A 14,537-nucleotide genomic window follows, 5' to 3' on the forward strand; every position below is an offset into this window, starting at 1 on the left:
TAAGCCTTGGAGTAACTCGTGGTATATAATACCAATGTGATAAAATGGAGTCAATAAAAAAAATGAAGCAAAATTCAGAGAAATAAAAAAGATACGAGGCAAAAAATAATAAAAAAAATTTTCAAAAAAGAGGAGCACACTTTTCAGTAACTCAGATTTTTCCACACTCAATACAAATTCAGTAAAACTGCTATCAGTCAAGTCTTCGCAGAATCAAAGATTCAAGTATTCAAGTTGCTTGCAATATCTTTATATTGCAAACTATATATACTTATTTAAATTTTAATTTTTATATTTATTTTTCTTTTCTCTTTTTATCTCTTCCATCAAACTAGACCTCAGTTAACACGATTATCTGACACGTTAATATATTGAATATTGATAGAGTACAAAGAGTCTTACACGATTATCTGATATGGTTATTTAACTGTCATCTAATAAGAATAATACATATAAATAATTTTTAATATGTAATTTAAAAATTTAATCATTTTTACTAATTTCATCATCACAATCAAATATCTAATTTTTTTAGCGAAGATAGAAAGACTCAAACTGCAACCTCTTAGGTGAGAGTATGGAGAGACTATGCCATTTGATTTATAACTCATTGGCATCAAATATTTAAAAATTAGTCGTTAACATATTATAGAAGTTAAATTGGATAAATATTTTATTGTTTAATTAATTTCATATTAAATATGTTATTAACTTTTATTTTTAAATAAATATAAAAATATTTTATGGAGGTAACTAATTCAAATAAATAGTTCAATTAGGTATTTAATACATTAGTCGTAATATATGTTTTTTTTGTCATAACTCCAGATGAGTCGTCATAGTTGAATGAAAAGATTGTATTTACTTGTATTTTATTTATTTAAAATTATATATAAAGTAAAATATATAAGTGTAGCTGTTAATTAAAAATTAAAGATTTAATTTTTAATAATTATTATAAAATAGTTTCAGTGGTTAAGTATTAACGCATAATTATACTAAATAAATTAATTTTGCATCTTTATTATATAGTTAAACAGTCTACTAAATAATGAATTCAAATGGATAATAATATGTGTTCAAACTTTAGTTATTAGTGTATTAAAACAAAATTAAAAATTTATTACTTTATAAATTATAAAAATTATAATAATAACATTTACTCGTTTAGATATATCTGTATTTTAGAAATGGAATTCATTTATTAAAACTCTCTTCTGTTAAAGCGTTTTTCTCCTGACACAAGTCATGATACTCACGAGAAATGGCATTAATCACAAAAGAAGGGGTGATACTTATGATTATTATTTTGCGATTTAAACTTTATCTGATTTTGTTGTAGAATTCAAGGATTAGGTTTGTCTGATTTTTATTCTTTACGTTGCAAACTATATATACTTGTTTTAATTTTGGTGGCGATACTTTAATCATTATTTTGTGATTTGAACTTTATTTGATTTTGCTGCAGAATTTAAGGATTAGATTTGTCTGATTCCTTGTTCTTTACTGTGTAAACTATATACTTGTTTTAAATTTTTTTTTGCTATTTTTATCTGTTCCATCAAACTAGACCTTAGTTAATATCACTTTTTAATATATTGAGTATTGATAGAATGCAAAGAATCTTATGGGATCATTTAATACGGTTATTTGACTGTCATCTAATAAGATTAATGCATGTATATAAATTTTATTAAGTAATTTAAAAAGTGAATTATTTTTATTAGAAGAGTGTTAGAAGGCTGGCAATTTTTATAATTTGTAGTCATCATTTAGTTATTAATAGTGTTTTTAATGGTGTGACATTATATCTAATCGTATGAAATTAATCACTTTTTGTTTGCTAGTTAAGTACTGGCCAAATTTTAATAAAAATGTCTACTCTTAAATTTTTTCATTTTTACTGATATAATAATAGCAATTGAATATCTAAAAATTAGTCTTTTATTTTAAAAGTGTATAAAAATTAAATTATATTAAATATACTAACGGTTAAAACTTAAGAGTGGTGTGGTGGTTTTCCCGTGCACTAAAAATTGATGGAATGAGAATTGAGCTTTGTATTCTCCAATTGCTTTTATTAATGTTCTTGAATCTTGATTGATAGTGGGTCATGATTTTTTTCCGATGAAAATTTTGTCAATTAGAGACATAATAATTCAAAGTCACAAATACAGTAATTAACAGCAGAAAAAAAACAACAGCAAATGCAAATTTAGGTAAAAAATTTAAATAAACTAAAAATTAAAACGACCATGAAATAATTAAACTATAATGTTTTTCCATCAAGACAACAACACATCCCACCAATTACTAGATTTAATTTGTACTAGAGTTATAATAATGCAAAACCTTTATTCCTTTATTCAATCTTCTATAGTCTTTAATTTTCAGTCCGGTTTAAAATTATAAAAGACCAATCTTTTCTGAATCCACTAGACAGATCATTGAAGCTTCATATCTTTATAGATTTATATCAGAGCCTTTAATTGGAATGAAATTAGAACCAATTAATTTTTTTTATGCTAATTGAAGCTCATGCTCTAGTAAAGAACATTTTTTTTGTATCTCATCAAAGCTTATTAGATATCGAGTAGAAGAAAGCTAAAATTAAAAATTGTCATAGATAATATCACACACTAATAACAAGTTCTATTAATTAACAATAAGAAGAAATACATATTAAAACACCATCACATTCTATCTCACATACATGAGAATAGAAAGTAGTCATATTTCTAGATTAAAATCCTAATAGTTGGATGATTAGTTGCATAATATTATCTAGATTATTTTTTTATTAGTTTAATATTGATGGTAATTAATTATAATAAAAGTACATAAAGAGTACATAAGATTAACCACAAAAAATTTTTTTTGTTTGAAAAAAAAATTGATTCTTCTCATTTTAAAAAATTTAAATAATTAAAAACAGAAAACTAAGAAAAAGATTTTGTGACTAATCTGATGTACTTTCAGTCTTTTACTGTAATTAATACCATCAACATTAAACTAATAAAAAAATAATCTAAATAAAAACATAAAATCATTATTCATCCCTAATATTACATGCATGCATGGAGAAATATATTTCTATCTAAAATTTAACCTCATACAAGACATACTAATATGTTAGACCCGCTAACATTGTTATATATATATCTCTCTTTTAAGTATGTCTATGTCATGATTTTAAATTCTAGGGAAAAAATATATAACCTTTCTCCATTTATATAAGAGAGCAATTGTATACTTTAGCTCCATTATTGTTAACCATAGGTAAGGACTCATTTGCGGATCGGAAGGGCTTGGAAGAACTCCTCTATCTCCTCGGCCGTGACTTGTTGTTGGTAAAAACTTGTCCTTCTCTTGGAGGCCGCCGCCAGTGGAGGGCTTGGTTTCTTTTTCGGTGGTGGCGGACATTTAAGAGGGGATGGTATCTTGTTCTTTGGACTTGTTGGGGTTTTACACCCTTCTTCCACGTCCTCCATCTCCATCTCCTTCTCTTTCTCCTTCTCCTTCTCCTTCTCCATCTTCTCTGTAGAAATAATGACAAGCTTTTTCAAGTTTCCAGGATTTTCTTGATCATGTGGAGAAGCCTGCTTTTCAGCTGAACAAGTGCTATCCATAATGTTCACACTATTCAAGCAATGCAAAAACTTTTGGGTTACTTGTCATATATACGTGAATTTTCTGACCGTTGATGTGTTTTGAATTGCATTGAGAAGTTTTAAAATTTATAAAAATGTTATTTGTATATTAGTATCAGTCACTAAAATTAGATTCTATGTATTTCTATATAAATATATATATAATTTTTATAAAAAATATTATGAGCCATCAGAATTTATTATTTTTATCATCGTTTAACCATCAACTTAATTCCTTTAGTATAGTTTCTTTAGTTTAATAATTAAATAGCATACTTTATCCTATATTTTTAAATATTAATGACTAAGTAAGAGGCCAAAACTAATAAATTTTGATAGTTTTCTAACATTTTTCTATTTTTAATATATATTTATATTTAATATAATTTTATATTAATCAATAATTTTGATAAATGATTTTAGTATATATTTTACACCGAATATACTTGAGGTTTGGAAATTATAATTTAATTTTGATATATTAATATATAATACAAAATTTTTGATATTATCATCTAATAATTTGGTTTTTCCTTTCCATTAGATATATAATTATAAAAATTATTATATATATACTAAAAATTAGTTGTTAAATCAATTACTATATATATATTTTGTTTAATTTATTTTTAATGTGTATTTTATATTCTAACATATATTCTATAAGAGTGATTGATTTAGTACTTCATTTTTTATGTATATCTAATATAACTATATAATTATTTTTATTGATATAATAATACATAATTAAATAGTTGAGTTAATACTTAATTTGGTTCTGAACTTATACGCGAGTCTTTATTTAGTCTCTAAAATTTCAATAGTCTCTTTTTAGTCTCCAAACTTTACAAATGTGGCTCATATTAGTCCACAGCTCATCTTCCGACACAAACGTTAATAGAATGCTGACATGAATATTATGTTGTAACCTGTAAAATGATACTATTTTAGTTTCAACAATGCTAGGGAACTAAGAGGGTACCAGCCAAAAATCAGTTGGGTGAATCCAAAACCTCTACGTGGATGGTGTTTATGATAGGCATTAGAATGTTTCTTCTACTAAGTATCAGAATATTTCTTTTTCATACTAAATGGATGTTCTTTTATATATTTTATAAATTTTTTTATATACTAAGAATCGGAATTGTTGGAAGTTCTTTGATCTCCGCCCCTATTTCTCCAACGTATTAATTTGGGGTGAGAAGCAATTAATATCAAATATTATAAATTAAAAACAAATAAAATTAATTAAATATAATTATAAATTAGTTAAGTTGTTTATTTTTTGGCTGATTACCCTCTTGGTTCCATATACTTTTTCTTTTAGTTTTAACGTTCAAATAGCCCAAAAATAACGCCGTAACACTTGTTTTGGGAGAAAAAGTTTTCAACAAACACCACTTACAATGTTATTTTTAGGTTATTCGAGTATCAAAACCAAAACAATGACGCTTTAAAGAATCTAGTATTGCATTTGACTATCTACGTCAATAACGTCTTTGCGTCAAAAATTATTTTAGGGATATTAATATGAATCACGTTCATAAAGTTTGGAAACTAAATAGAGACAATTAAAATTTTAGGAATTAAATTAAGACTCATATACAAGTTTAAGAACCAAATTAAATATTATCTCTAAATAGTTATATGTTTATTTTTTTGTTGATAATACATAAAAATTGAATCTATATTAATTAGCATGAAGAGAAATACTATGAGCTATCAGAATTTAATTTTTGGTTATCATTTAGTCATAATTTAATTCATTTAGTCTAATAATTTAATAATATATTTTATATTATCTTATATTTTTAAATATTAATAATTAATTAATATAAAAATTAATAAAATCTAATGACCCTCTCACATTTTTCTTAATGTATATATATAATTAACCACCCATTTTTTAAAATTTGGTAAAATATACGTTGTCTTAATTTGCCATTATGACGATACCAAACAAAGAATGATTCAGTCAATGCATACTTGTATTGATATGCATGTAATTTTTCGCTAGATGCACTGTATAATATTATTATATGTAACAGATAAATGTAATAAATGTATATTTGATCGTTCAATTAATGAAAATATAATTCAAATAGGAAACAAATTAAGACACAACTTTTTTCGATTAATGATTAATTAATATTTCGTTTTCGTTTTACATTTCACTTTCTCTCTTTACAATAACAATTTAAATTCTTAATTTTTGCTTATCCACTAATTTATTAGTTGATTATTAGTTTAAAAAATAGAATTTAATTTCTAACAAAATCCATTAAGATAACATATAACATGCTTAATAACGTGTTAGATTAGGTGTAACTGTACATCTAGAAACTTTATTAAAAGTTATATTTTTAAGAGAAAAATCCAAAACAGCCCTGACAATTACCTCAAAAGACAACGAGATCCTCGACAACAAAAATACCCAATCCGACTCCTGAGCTTTACTTTTATGGGACTGATTAGCCCCTGTGCCAAAAAAAGTAAATGTTGTTAAAAAAAAATCAAAGACCGAGTTGAGTGTTTTTTTTTTTTTTTCTTGGAAACCTCATTGTCCTTTCGAGATAATTGTGAGGGTCGAGTGGGGTATTCACTCTATTTTCAATTTCTTTCTCATTCAAACAGAAAGAGCGAGATAGAGGAAATACTTAATTAGTTAATTATGTTATTTTTAATAGTAATTGAAAATTGATTATAAACTATTGACCATTTTTTTCTTTTGGTGTCTAGATATAAAAGAAAAGAAAAAAAAAATAAAACAAAACTAACTAATTAGCTTGGTTTCTATCTGAGCATAGAAAATAGAAAATGATGAAACTCATTCCAAGGCTGAAGTTATTCCATATATTCTTGCGCACTATTTCTGCACACTTGAAGCAGTATTTTTAGCCGTAAAATCAGTTAATTGATTGTTTTTGGAAAATCAAGATGATACAGACAATTATAATTTGGCTGTTCTTTGAATTAAAGTGATACAATCTTTTCATTTCATTTTAGAGTTTTGAATCTTCTTCATCAAGTCTTTTTTCAGAATAATATCGTCAAATTTCTTTCTAATGCACGTGTGTGGTATAACTTTTCATGGACACAATAAAATTAAATTAAATAACTATGGTTTTTGGCCAAATATAACTATAACAAAACAAAAACAATAGTGGGAAATTTTCTGCCGCATGCAAACTGGATAAAAGGAGATTTTGAATTTAAATTTGACAGGGATTTTTAATTTTAATATACAAGTGTGTAATCAATTGATGTGATAAAATGAGATTATTAATACAATTGGTATATCAATTGGTGGTTGAGAATCTTCATTATTTCCCTTAAGATCTTGATTTCAACCTTCATTCAATTCATTGTATTTGCACAATGTTTGCTTAAATATGGAATCTACTACTTAAATTCATTTAAGTGATCATAGAAAATCTTTCTTCATTAGTGATATATCTACTAATTAATCACATGCTAATAGAAAAACATAAAAAATCTAAAAAGGATACATTCAATATAAGATATTTAATTTGCCTATAGATTTTGTTCTTAAAATTGAACCTGTCCAACAAGCTAAGAAATATGAACATTCAATGCATACATGAAGGTGGAAACTCAGGTATAGTCGATTTCACGTGAAATTGATACCTGATAGCTGTTAAATGATTTGATCGGCTCTTAAATATCAATTTCACGTGAAGTCGACTTCATCTGAGTTTTTACCATACATGAATCATGGCAAGATTGCAAGGAGGGCTTACATCTACATAAGAGGAGACCTTCGAGGTATTCCCTTTCTTTTCCTAGAATTTGCATTATTGAATAGCGGCGGCGGCGGCAGCGGCTGAGCACACGGAGAAGGCCATTGTCGGCGTTCAAGAAGTCTTTCTGGTTCGAGCTTTTTGTGCAACTCTTCCTCTTCCTCTGCTGATAACATGGTTCTTGAAATTCCTTCTATTGCAAAGCTTTCACTCTCACTCTGCTTTGTCCACATAAGCTAATAATATTGTCACACCAAACACACAATAACAACCTATCAATATCGATATTTTGAAAGAGAAATTAAATATTAGAAGATCAACCCTATTTATTAATGTGACTCAATATTTTAAACCAATATTTTATTTTTATATTATTAAAATTTAAAATTTAATCTTTAATATTTAAAATTGGCTAAATATTAACAAAAATATTAAATTTTATTAGTCACCTAATTAATATTACGTTCTCTACTTTAGAATTATTCAAGTATTTCTAAGTTTTATAATTCCATAAGAAAATGAAAATACTGCAATAAATTAGTTTAATTCAAATATAATATTCTATATTTAAATAAAAAATATATAATTTTTATATATTAAATACATGTATAATTAGACTTATTATGTTATAATATATCAGAAAAGGGTTATTTATTCTCTAATTTTTTAAAAAACACCTAAATAATTGTGTAACTTTAATAATGCCTTCATAAAAATATGTAAATAATATAATTTGATAACAATGTAAAATTATTCAATAATAATAATAATGTAAAAATTTTTATAAAAATATACTTCGCCTAAAAGTTTATGCTATATTTTTTTTTTGGTTTATCAAGGAACAAATTTTAAATTTTTTAGACGTAGAATTCTGATACTATGTTATATACGATGATATCATTTTGCCCAAAAATTTAAGCTAATAAAAGAATGTAACGGAATTGGTTATGTTTCTAATAAATAATAATAAGATAAATTAAATTGAATTAAATTAAACCTTGCATTCCAAAGAGCAGAAAACATAAGGCTGAACGATGATCCTTGTGCACATCACACAGTTAGTGTTGTATCCAAAACCAACTTTGGCAGAAATCTTGTTCTTTTTGGGATTGAGAGGCCTTGTAATAAGGAAAAGGACCCTGAAACCATTGATCCTATATGTCTGAATCCCACTTATGTTCAATGCATTTTCAATCTCTATCACCCTCACAACATCATTATACGATGATCTCCTTATCTACATTATTGCAAAATAAAAACAAATGGTAGTCGAATCTAACGAATTAAATAAAATGCTACAAAAAAAAAAAAAAAAAACATACAACAAACACATATATATACATACATTATTCTTGAAAAGTTAATTAATTAATCAAAATAAAATTAAATATTAGTATTATATAATATATATAGACCTGAACCACTCGATGTTTTTCATGAGAAGATGCAATGCAATGAATGCAAGAAGCTTTATGGTTGCAATCGAGGCAAAACATTTTGCAATCATTCTTAGCCTTTTCGGTATGAACATTGCACAAAGAGAAGAATGTTATGGATAGTAGATTCTCAAGCCATGCTGGTACATACAAGCATTCCTGTAACACATTCAAATTCAAATTGTAATTAACCATAATAATGTGAATAACCAATTATGTCATTTTAATTTTCTATTGGGAAGAGAGTACAGTACACTACCATTGCCGATGCTGATGATGATGATGATTTCATTGTACAGATGTAGTGATGATAATATAAAAGTTAAAAGTTCTATGAGGTCAGGCAGCGATAGTAATTAGTAGAAGAGAAAGTAAAGTTTATATATATATTTTAAAGAGCAGGGTTTTGATGTTCAAAAACTAAAATGGAAAAATAAAGAAGGAGTGGGGGGGAGGGGAATCATGGCAGTTCATATGAGAGGATGGTAGGTTAATTGGTTAAATGAGTTTTGGACCGTTAGATTTGATGATATTAAAGTTGTGTTTAGAAGGAAGATTGAGATCGAGTAATAAAAATTAGAAAGTAGAGATTTAATTAAGTTTTTGTGTTGTATTTAGTGTAAAGTATATAGGACTTAGTTATGTATATCTTATTTTATTTAAAATAAATATAAATATAAAAATAAATAAAATTATACAAATATTTTTTATTAATTAATGTATATAAATACATTTAATTTTGGAGTGAAATAGAGGGAAGAAGAAAAAGATTCTTTCTTGTTTTAGGAAATTAAATTTTTCATTAATATCTCCTGTATTTTAATTTTTTAATAAATATTTAAATATATTATTTTATTGTTAAAATTTCTACATATTATATAAAATTGTTTTTTCTCTTTATTTATCCCATCTAAACATACTCCAATTCGTTTTATAAGATAGGATAGATTTTTGTTGGAACTATAAAATGAAAAACAAACTTACAATTTTTCATAATAATTTTTTTATAATTTTTCGTTAAAAGTTCACGCATCAAAGTTTAAGAATAAAAAAAATTAATTATTTGTGTATCAAAAAAAGTAGCACTATAAACATATATTCTAAATCCAAAAAAAATGAACTTATATAAGATTTGATATAAAAAACAAGATATCTCATGATGGCTAAGTAAATTGTATAGTTGAAACTCTTTAGATAATAAAATATTAAAAAAAATTAATTATACAAATGGTATATCTATTTAAGATTCCAAATAATCCACTAACATACATATCAATATCTCTCAAATTATATATCTATTTAAGCTTATACAATTTCAGCAACTTATAAACATAATCACAAATTATAATTAAACAAACAAATCAAAGTTCATATATTCAAATGAGTAAATTACAACAAATTTAGTAAAATTAACAACAATCAACTCAGCAAAATTAATTCAGAAAATAATTAACTCAAACAACAATAAACTCAGAAAATTACCAACAATCAATAATAGTTGTCAATAATTAACTTAAAAAATTAACAAGCTAAAATTATCTCAGAGAATTAACAATAATCAATACTAATTAACTCAAACAACAATAAACTCAGAAAATTAACAGTCATCCAAAACACCATCAACTCAAAACAAACCCTAAATTACACCCTACCTAATATTATTTAATTTCTAATTGCACTATATTAATATAACAAACTCTAATTACACACTTTATTAAAAAATTTAATCAATAATTTAATAAAATACCTAACAAAATCCTAAACAAACAAAGAATCTGAAAAAATACAAAAATTATAGAAAACATTACTTCTGATGGTGGCTATAGAATAGAAGTGTGGCGGTGACAGGAGGCGGCAGGAAACCTACAGTGGTAAATATAGGGTTTAGTAATATAACAAATAATCAAAAGAAAAAATGGACAACAACCTTACCTTGGCGTAGTTATGATAGCGACAAGGCGACGACCTCCGATCGATGGCAAGGGATACCAACAGCAGCGGCACGGCGGAGGCTCCAATAGCAGTGATGACGACGTGCTGATCTGCAACGACAATGTGATTTACTGGCAGCGACAGCATCTTCAGGTAGTAGCGGCTCAACCTTCTTTAATGGACCAGAAGGAGAGAAATGAGAGAGAGACGAGAGAGAAGAATAGAAGAGAGAGAGAGAGAAAGAGTTTGAAGAAGTGAGGGAGAAGGGTTTTATATTTGAATTTTATCTCAAATTTACCGTTGAATTTATCGACGAAAAAATTTGATTATTGTTGTCTAAACAAAGTATTTTACTAAATTCTGTTATCGTCAGAATTTTCTGATGAAAAATTTGACGATAATCAACGCATTTTTTGTAGTATGAAAAAAAAAGAGAAAAAAGTAACAAGTTTTATTTGAGAATGTTTATTTGTGAGTGATTTATAACTAGTTTAATTTATACCTACATAATTACTAGTGTATCTAAAAAAAAGATACGTGATTATATATTGAGGATAGAATATATTATTAATCATTTGGGCATCTCATCAAATATGTAAAATTATTCTTTTTTCTTATTTTATATAGTCGGTTAATGTTATTTTTAATGGTACCAATTATTTTATTAATTTTAACTAGGCTTGAGGTATATAATTAGTGTGTATTAGAGTTATATATTTTGATAGTTAATTATTCTGTAAATAATATGAAGATTATATATTGAAATTTTATTTTATTTGAATGATTTTAAAAATAATATATATTATATTATTATTACTTAAATAATTGTAATGCTAATTATATTATAATTAATTTATGGATATTAGTTATAATATTTTAATAATTAATTTTTTGTAAATAATTAAAAATAATTTTAGAATTTTATTTTTTAAGATACTATATTATCATAATTTAAATAATTGTAGTGTTAATAATATAAATGTAAAATATATTACTCAAGAGTGAGTCACTCATCAATCTATCCAAATTCTAAATGAAGAAAACATATTCTTCAATCACGTACGCATGTTTGCATGTTTAGGAAATTTCAGTGTATACATGAAGTCAAGATTCAAACTACACATAAAAAATAGAACATTAAAAAATTGAATGACTGCACGTAAAACCACTATATTTTGCATGACTGCCTCATCACTGGCTTCGTAATTAGCTTTAAAGTCTTCTTCGTTATTATTGTGCATTTTTTCGTACACTTCAGCTCTATCATCTTCCATATATATATATATTCAAACTAACCATACAACTCAATCGTCGGCACTTGCACTTGAGTGTTAAAGAACTGAAACTATAAAAAATCAAAGCGTGAGTTATATCAAGGGGAGAATTGTCAAAGATGTGTAACCAAAAGAAAGCTTCTGTTCTTTTTTAACTAAAATATCAGTAGCAACATTCGCCTCATGGAATGTATGAATTCAATCAGTAACTTGCATTCAGCTGGTCAGAATGCTAATTTCTTAGATAAGAAATGGGCAAGATTGGGAATTTGGAGATCCATTCCTAATAAAATTGAGTGCCATTTGTGAGTTAGACTCCATTATGACATGGTGAATTTCGAGTAATAGCAATTTGAAACCCTTTTAATAATTGCCCAAAGCTTCGCATGTATAATAGAACAATTTTCAAGGTCACTAGAAAAATCTTTAATAAATCTTTCCAAGTGATCTCTAAAAATATTACCTTATTTTGCATTACTATTATGTGAGAAGAAGGATCCATCGACATTTAACTAGATAAGATGTTCTTGAGATGGAACCCAATAAATAAGTTGATCCATGGCATCATTTGGTTTCTTAAGGACAATCGTACTTCCTAGAACATGAAGGACTTTCTTTGCCCGAGATTGGATGGAAGCACAAGCAGTATTTGGAGAAGTGACTTTACTTTCAAAAATCAATTGATTTCTAAGGTACCAAATAGTCGAGGCACCTACAACAAATAACACAGGCCACTGATCCTTTCTATTGATGTTGAACCCAATCTAGTTTCTTGTATTTGAGTTGAAGAAATTGCTCATGTAGGCTCGAAGAACAAGGAGACTCCAAATAAGCTTTGCATAGGGATAATCTCTCAAGATGTGCAAAGTGGTTTCTTCCCTTCCAACACATCTAGGACGATCTGCAATATTTATCATGTCTCCTTTTCTTTATCGAGTTGGTAAGAATGGCTTCATTAACCATAAGCCATAGGAAGTATCAAATTCTTTCAGAACCTCTCCACTTTCAATATGAAAATATGCTCAAAAGGGGTTAGATTATCCTCTAGCAAGTATATGTAGTATTCATGCTGAAGGTTTCATGAGAGATAAGTGTTCACATCACTTGGTCATCTTTTTTCCAAGGAGATGGAGGTGCCACGACTATAATTCTATCTATAATGTTGTTCGGCAGCCACTCCTTAAGTTTGGCTTCATCCCAATCTCTTGAAACAGAGAAAAAGTCATTCAAAGATATATTATTATTCAAATATTGATTTACCTGTAAGACATATTGATCAAGCCTTTCAATATTTGGAATTCATTGATGTTCCCGAAAGTTTATATGAGAGCCATTCCCAATACGCTAAATAGTATTCTTTTGCATATCCTTTTAAGAAGAACAAATTCCTTTCCACATGTTTGAGTAATTATTTCTTCTCTTGACATTAGGGTCATGTCATTTTTACATTTGTACTTTAATTTTAAGACTCTTGATATAAGCAATCTTTCTTTTCTACCAATTCCTAATCAATTTTTATTATGAAGGCATGGTTTATATCCTTGGAGTGACGAATTCCTAGGCTTCCCACATTCTTAAATTTTGTGACATCCCTTCAGCTAATAGAGGACATCTTTTTAGATTGTTTGGTGTCAACTCACAAAAATTTTCTGTAATTTAGATCAATCATATTATAAGTAAAAATAGGAAGTAATGTAATTTACATAATATAACTAGAAAGACAATAAAAACGTATTTCACCAGAGTAGCTCATCCTGCAAGAGAAAGAGAAGAGAAGCTGCCTTCCAATTGCTTATTTAGATTTCAATTTATCCATAATCCCATTATTGGTATGTTTCGTGTTGGGGCCACCCTGGAGAGCTCTTGATCATTGGGGAGAATTTGGGGAGGAATCAAGTGAGAGAACATAAGATGAAAAAACACCACATCCAACTCAAAACCTTAAGGTGTCAAGTTAATGGGTCTCTCATCTTATAAACTCCTCACTCTTCTTTGTTTTCTTTGATGTGGGACTAACTTCAACACTCCTCACACTTGCAACACTAACAATCTCCCCCTCAAGTGTGAGCCTCCACATCAAGCATCAACTCCTCTCTAACTCCTCCACCACCACGAGTATTCGTCCATCACACCGCCGCAAAACACCGCGGGACACCTTTGCCGGGAAGACTTTCGATGCTTCACCTTGAATATTCCTTAAACCAGACCGATTAAACCATCGGCTCTGATACCACTTGTTGGGAATAATTCACCATTCCCCCTTGAGAAAATACCTTTCACAGAGAAATAAAATAGACACAATCACAACACAAGAATTTAACGTGAAAAAACCCCAATTACTGGAGAAAAAAAACCACGGCCATTGTCAAATGACAACCAAAGAATATCACTATGTGAAAATTGTTACAACACATAGACTTCTTTCTCTCTAACACCGGCACCCCAGTACACCCACACTCTCAAAGCAAATATTTAACTACACCT

At 27.3% G+C, this 14,537-nt stretch overlaps 1 protein-coding gene across 1 annotated transcript; it reads right to left on the reverse strand.

Moving 5' to 3' along the window:
• Positions 1-7,413: 7,413 nt before the first annotated feature.
• LOC107610412 (uncharacterized) lies at positions 7,414-10,926 on the reverse strand. Its single transcript, XM_016312466.1, has 4 exons — positions 10,780-10,926; positions 8,827-9,006; positions 8,409-8,648; positions 7,414-7,647 (listed from the first exon to the last, which is right to left on the reverse strand). The coding sequence occupies exons 1-4, from the start codon at positions 10,924-10,926 to the stop codon at positions 7,414-7,416; spliced, it is 801 nt and encodes a 266-aa protein (XP_016167952.1).
• Between the last annotated feature and the right edge of the window lie 3,611 nt (positions 10,927-14,537).

Source organism: Arachis ipaensis, chromosome B8 (genome assembly GCF_059453495.1).
Source record: "Arachis ipaensis isolate K30076 ecotype BB chromosome B8, ASM5945349v1, whole genome shotgun sequence".
Taxonomy (NCBI): Eukaryota; Viridiplantae; Streptophyta; class Magnoliopsida; order Fabales; family Fabaceae; genus Arachis; species Arachis ipaensis.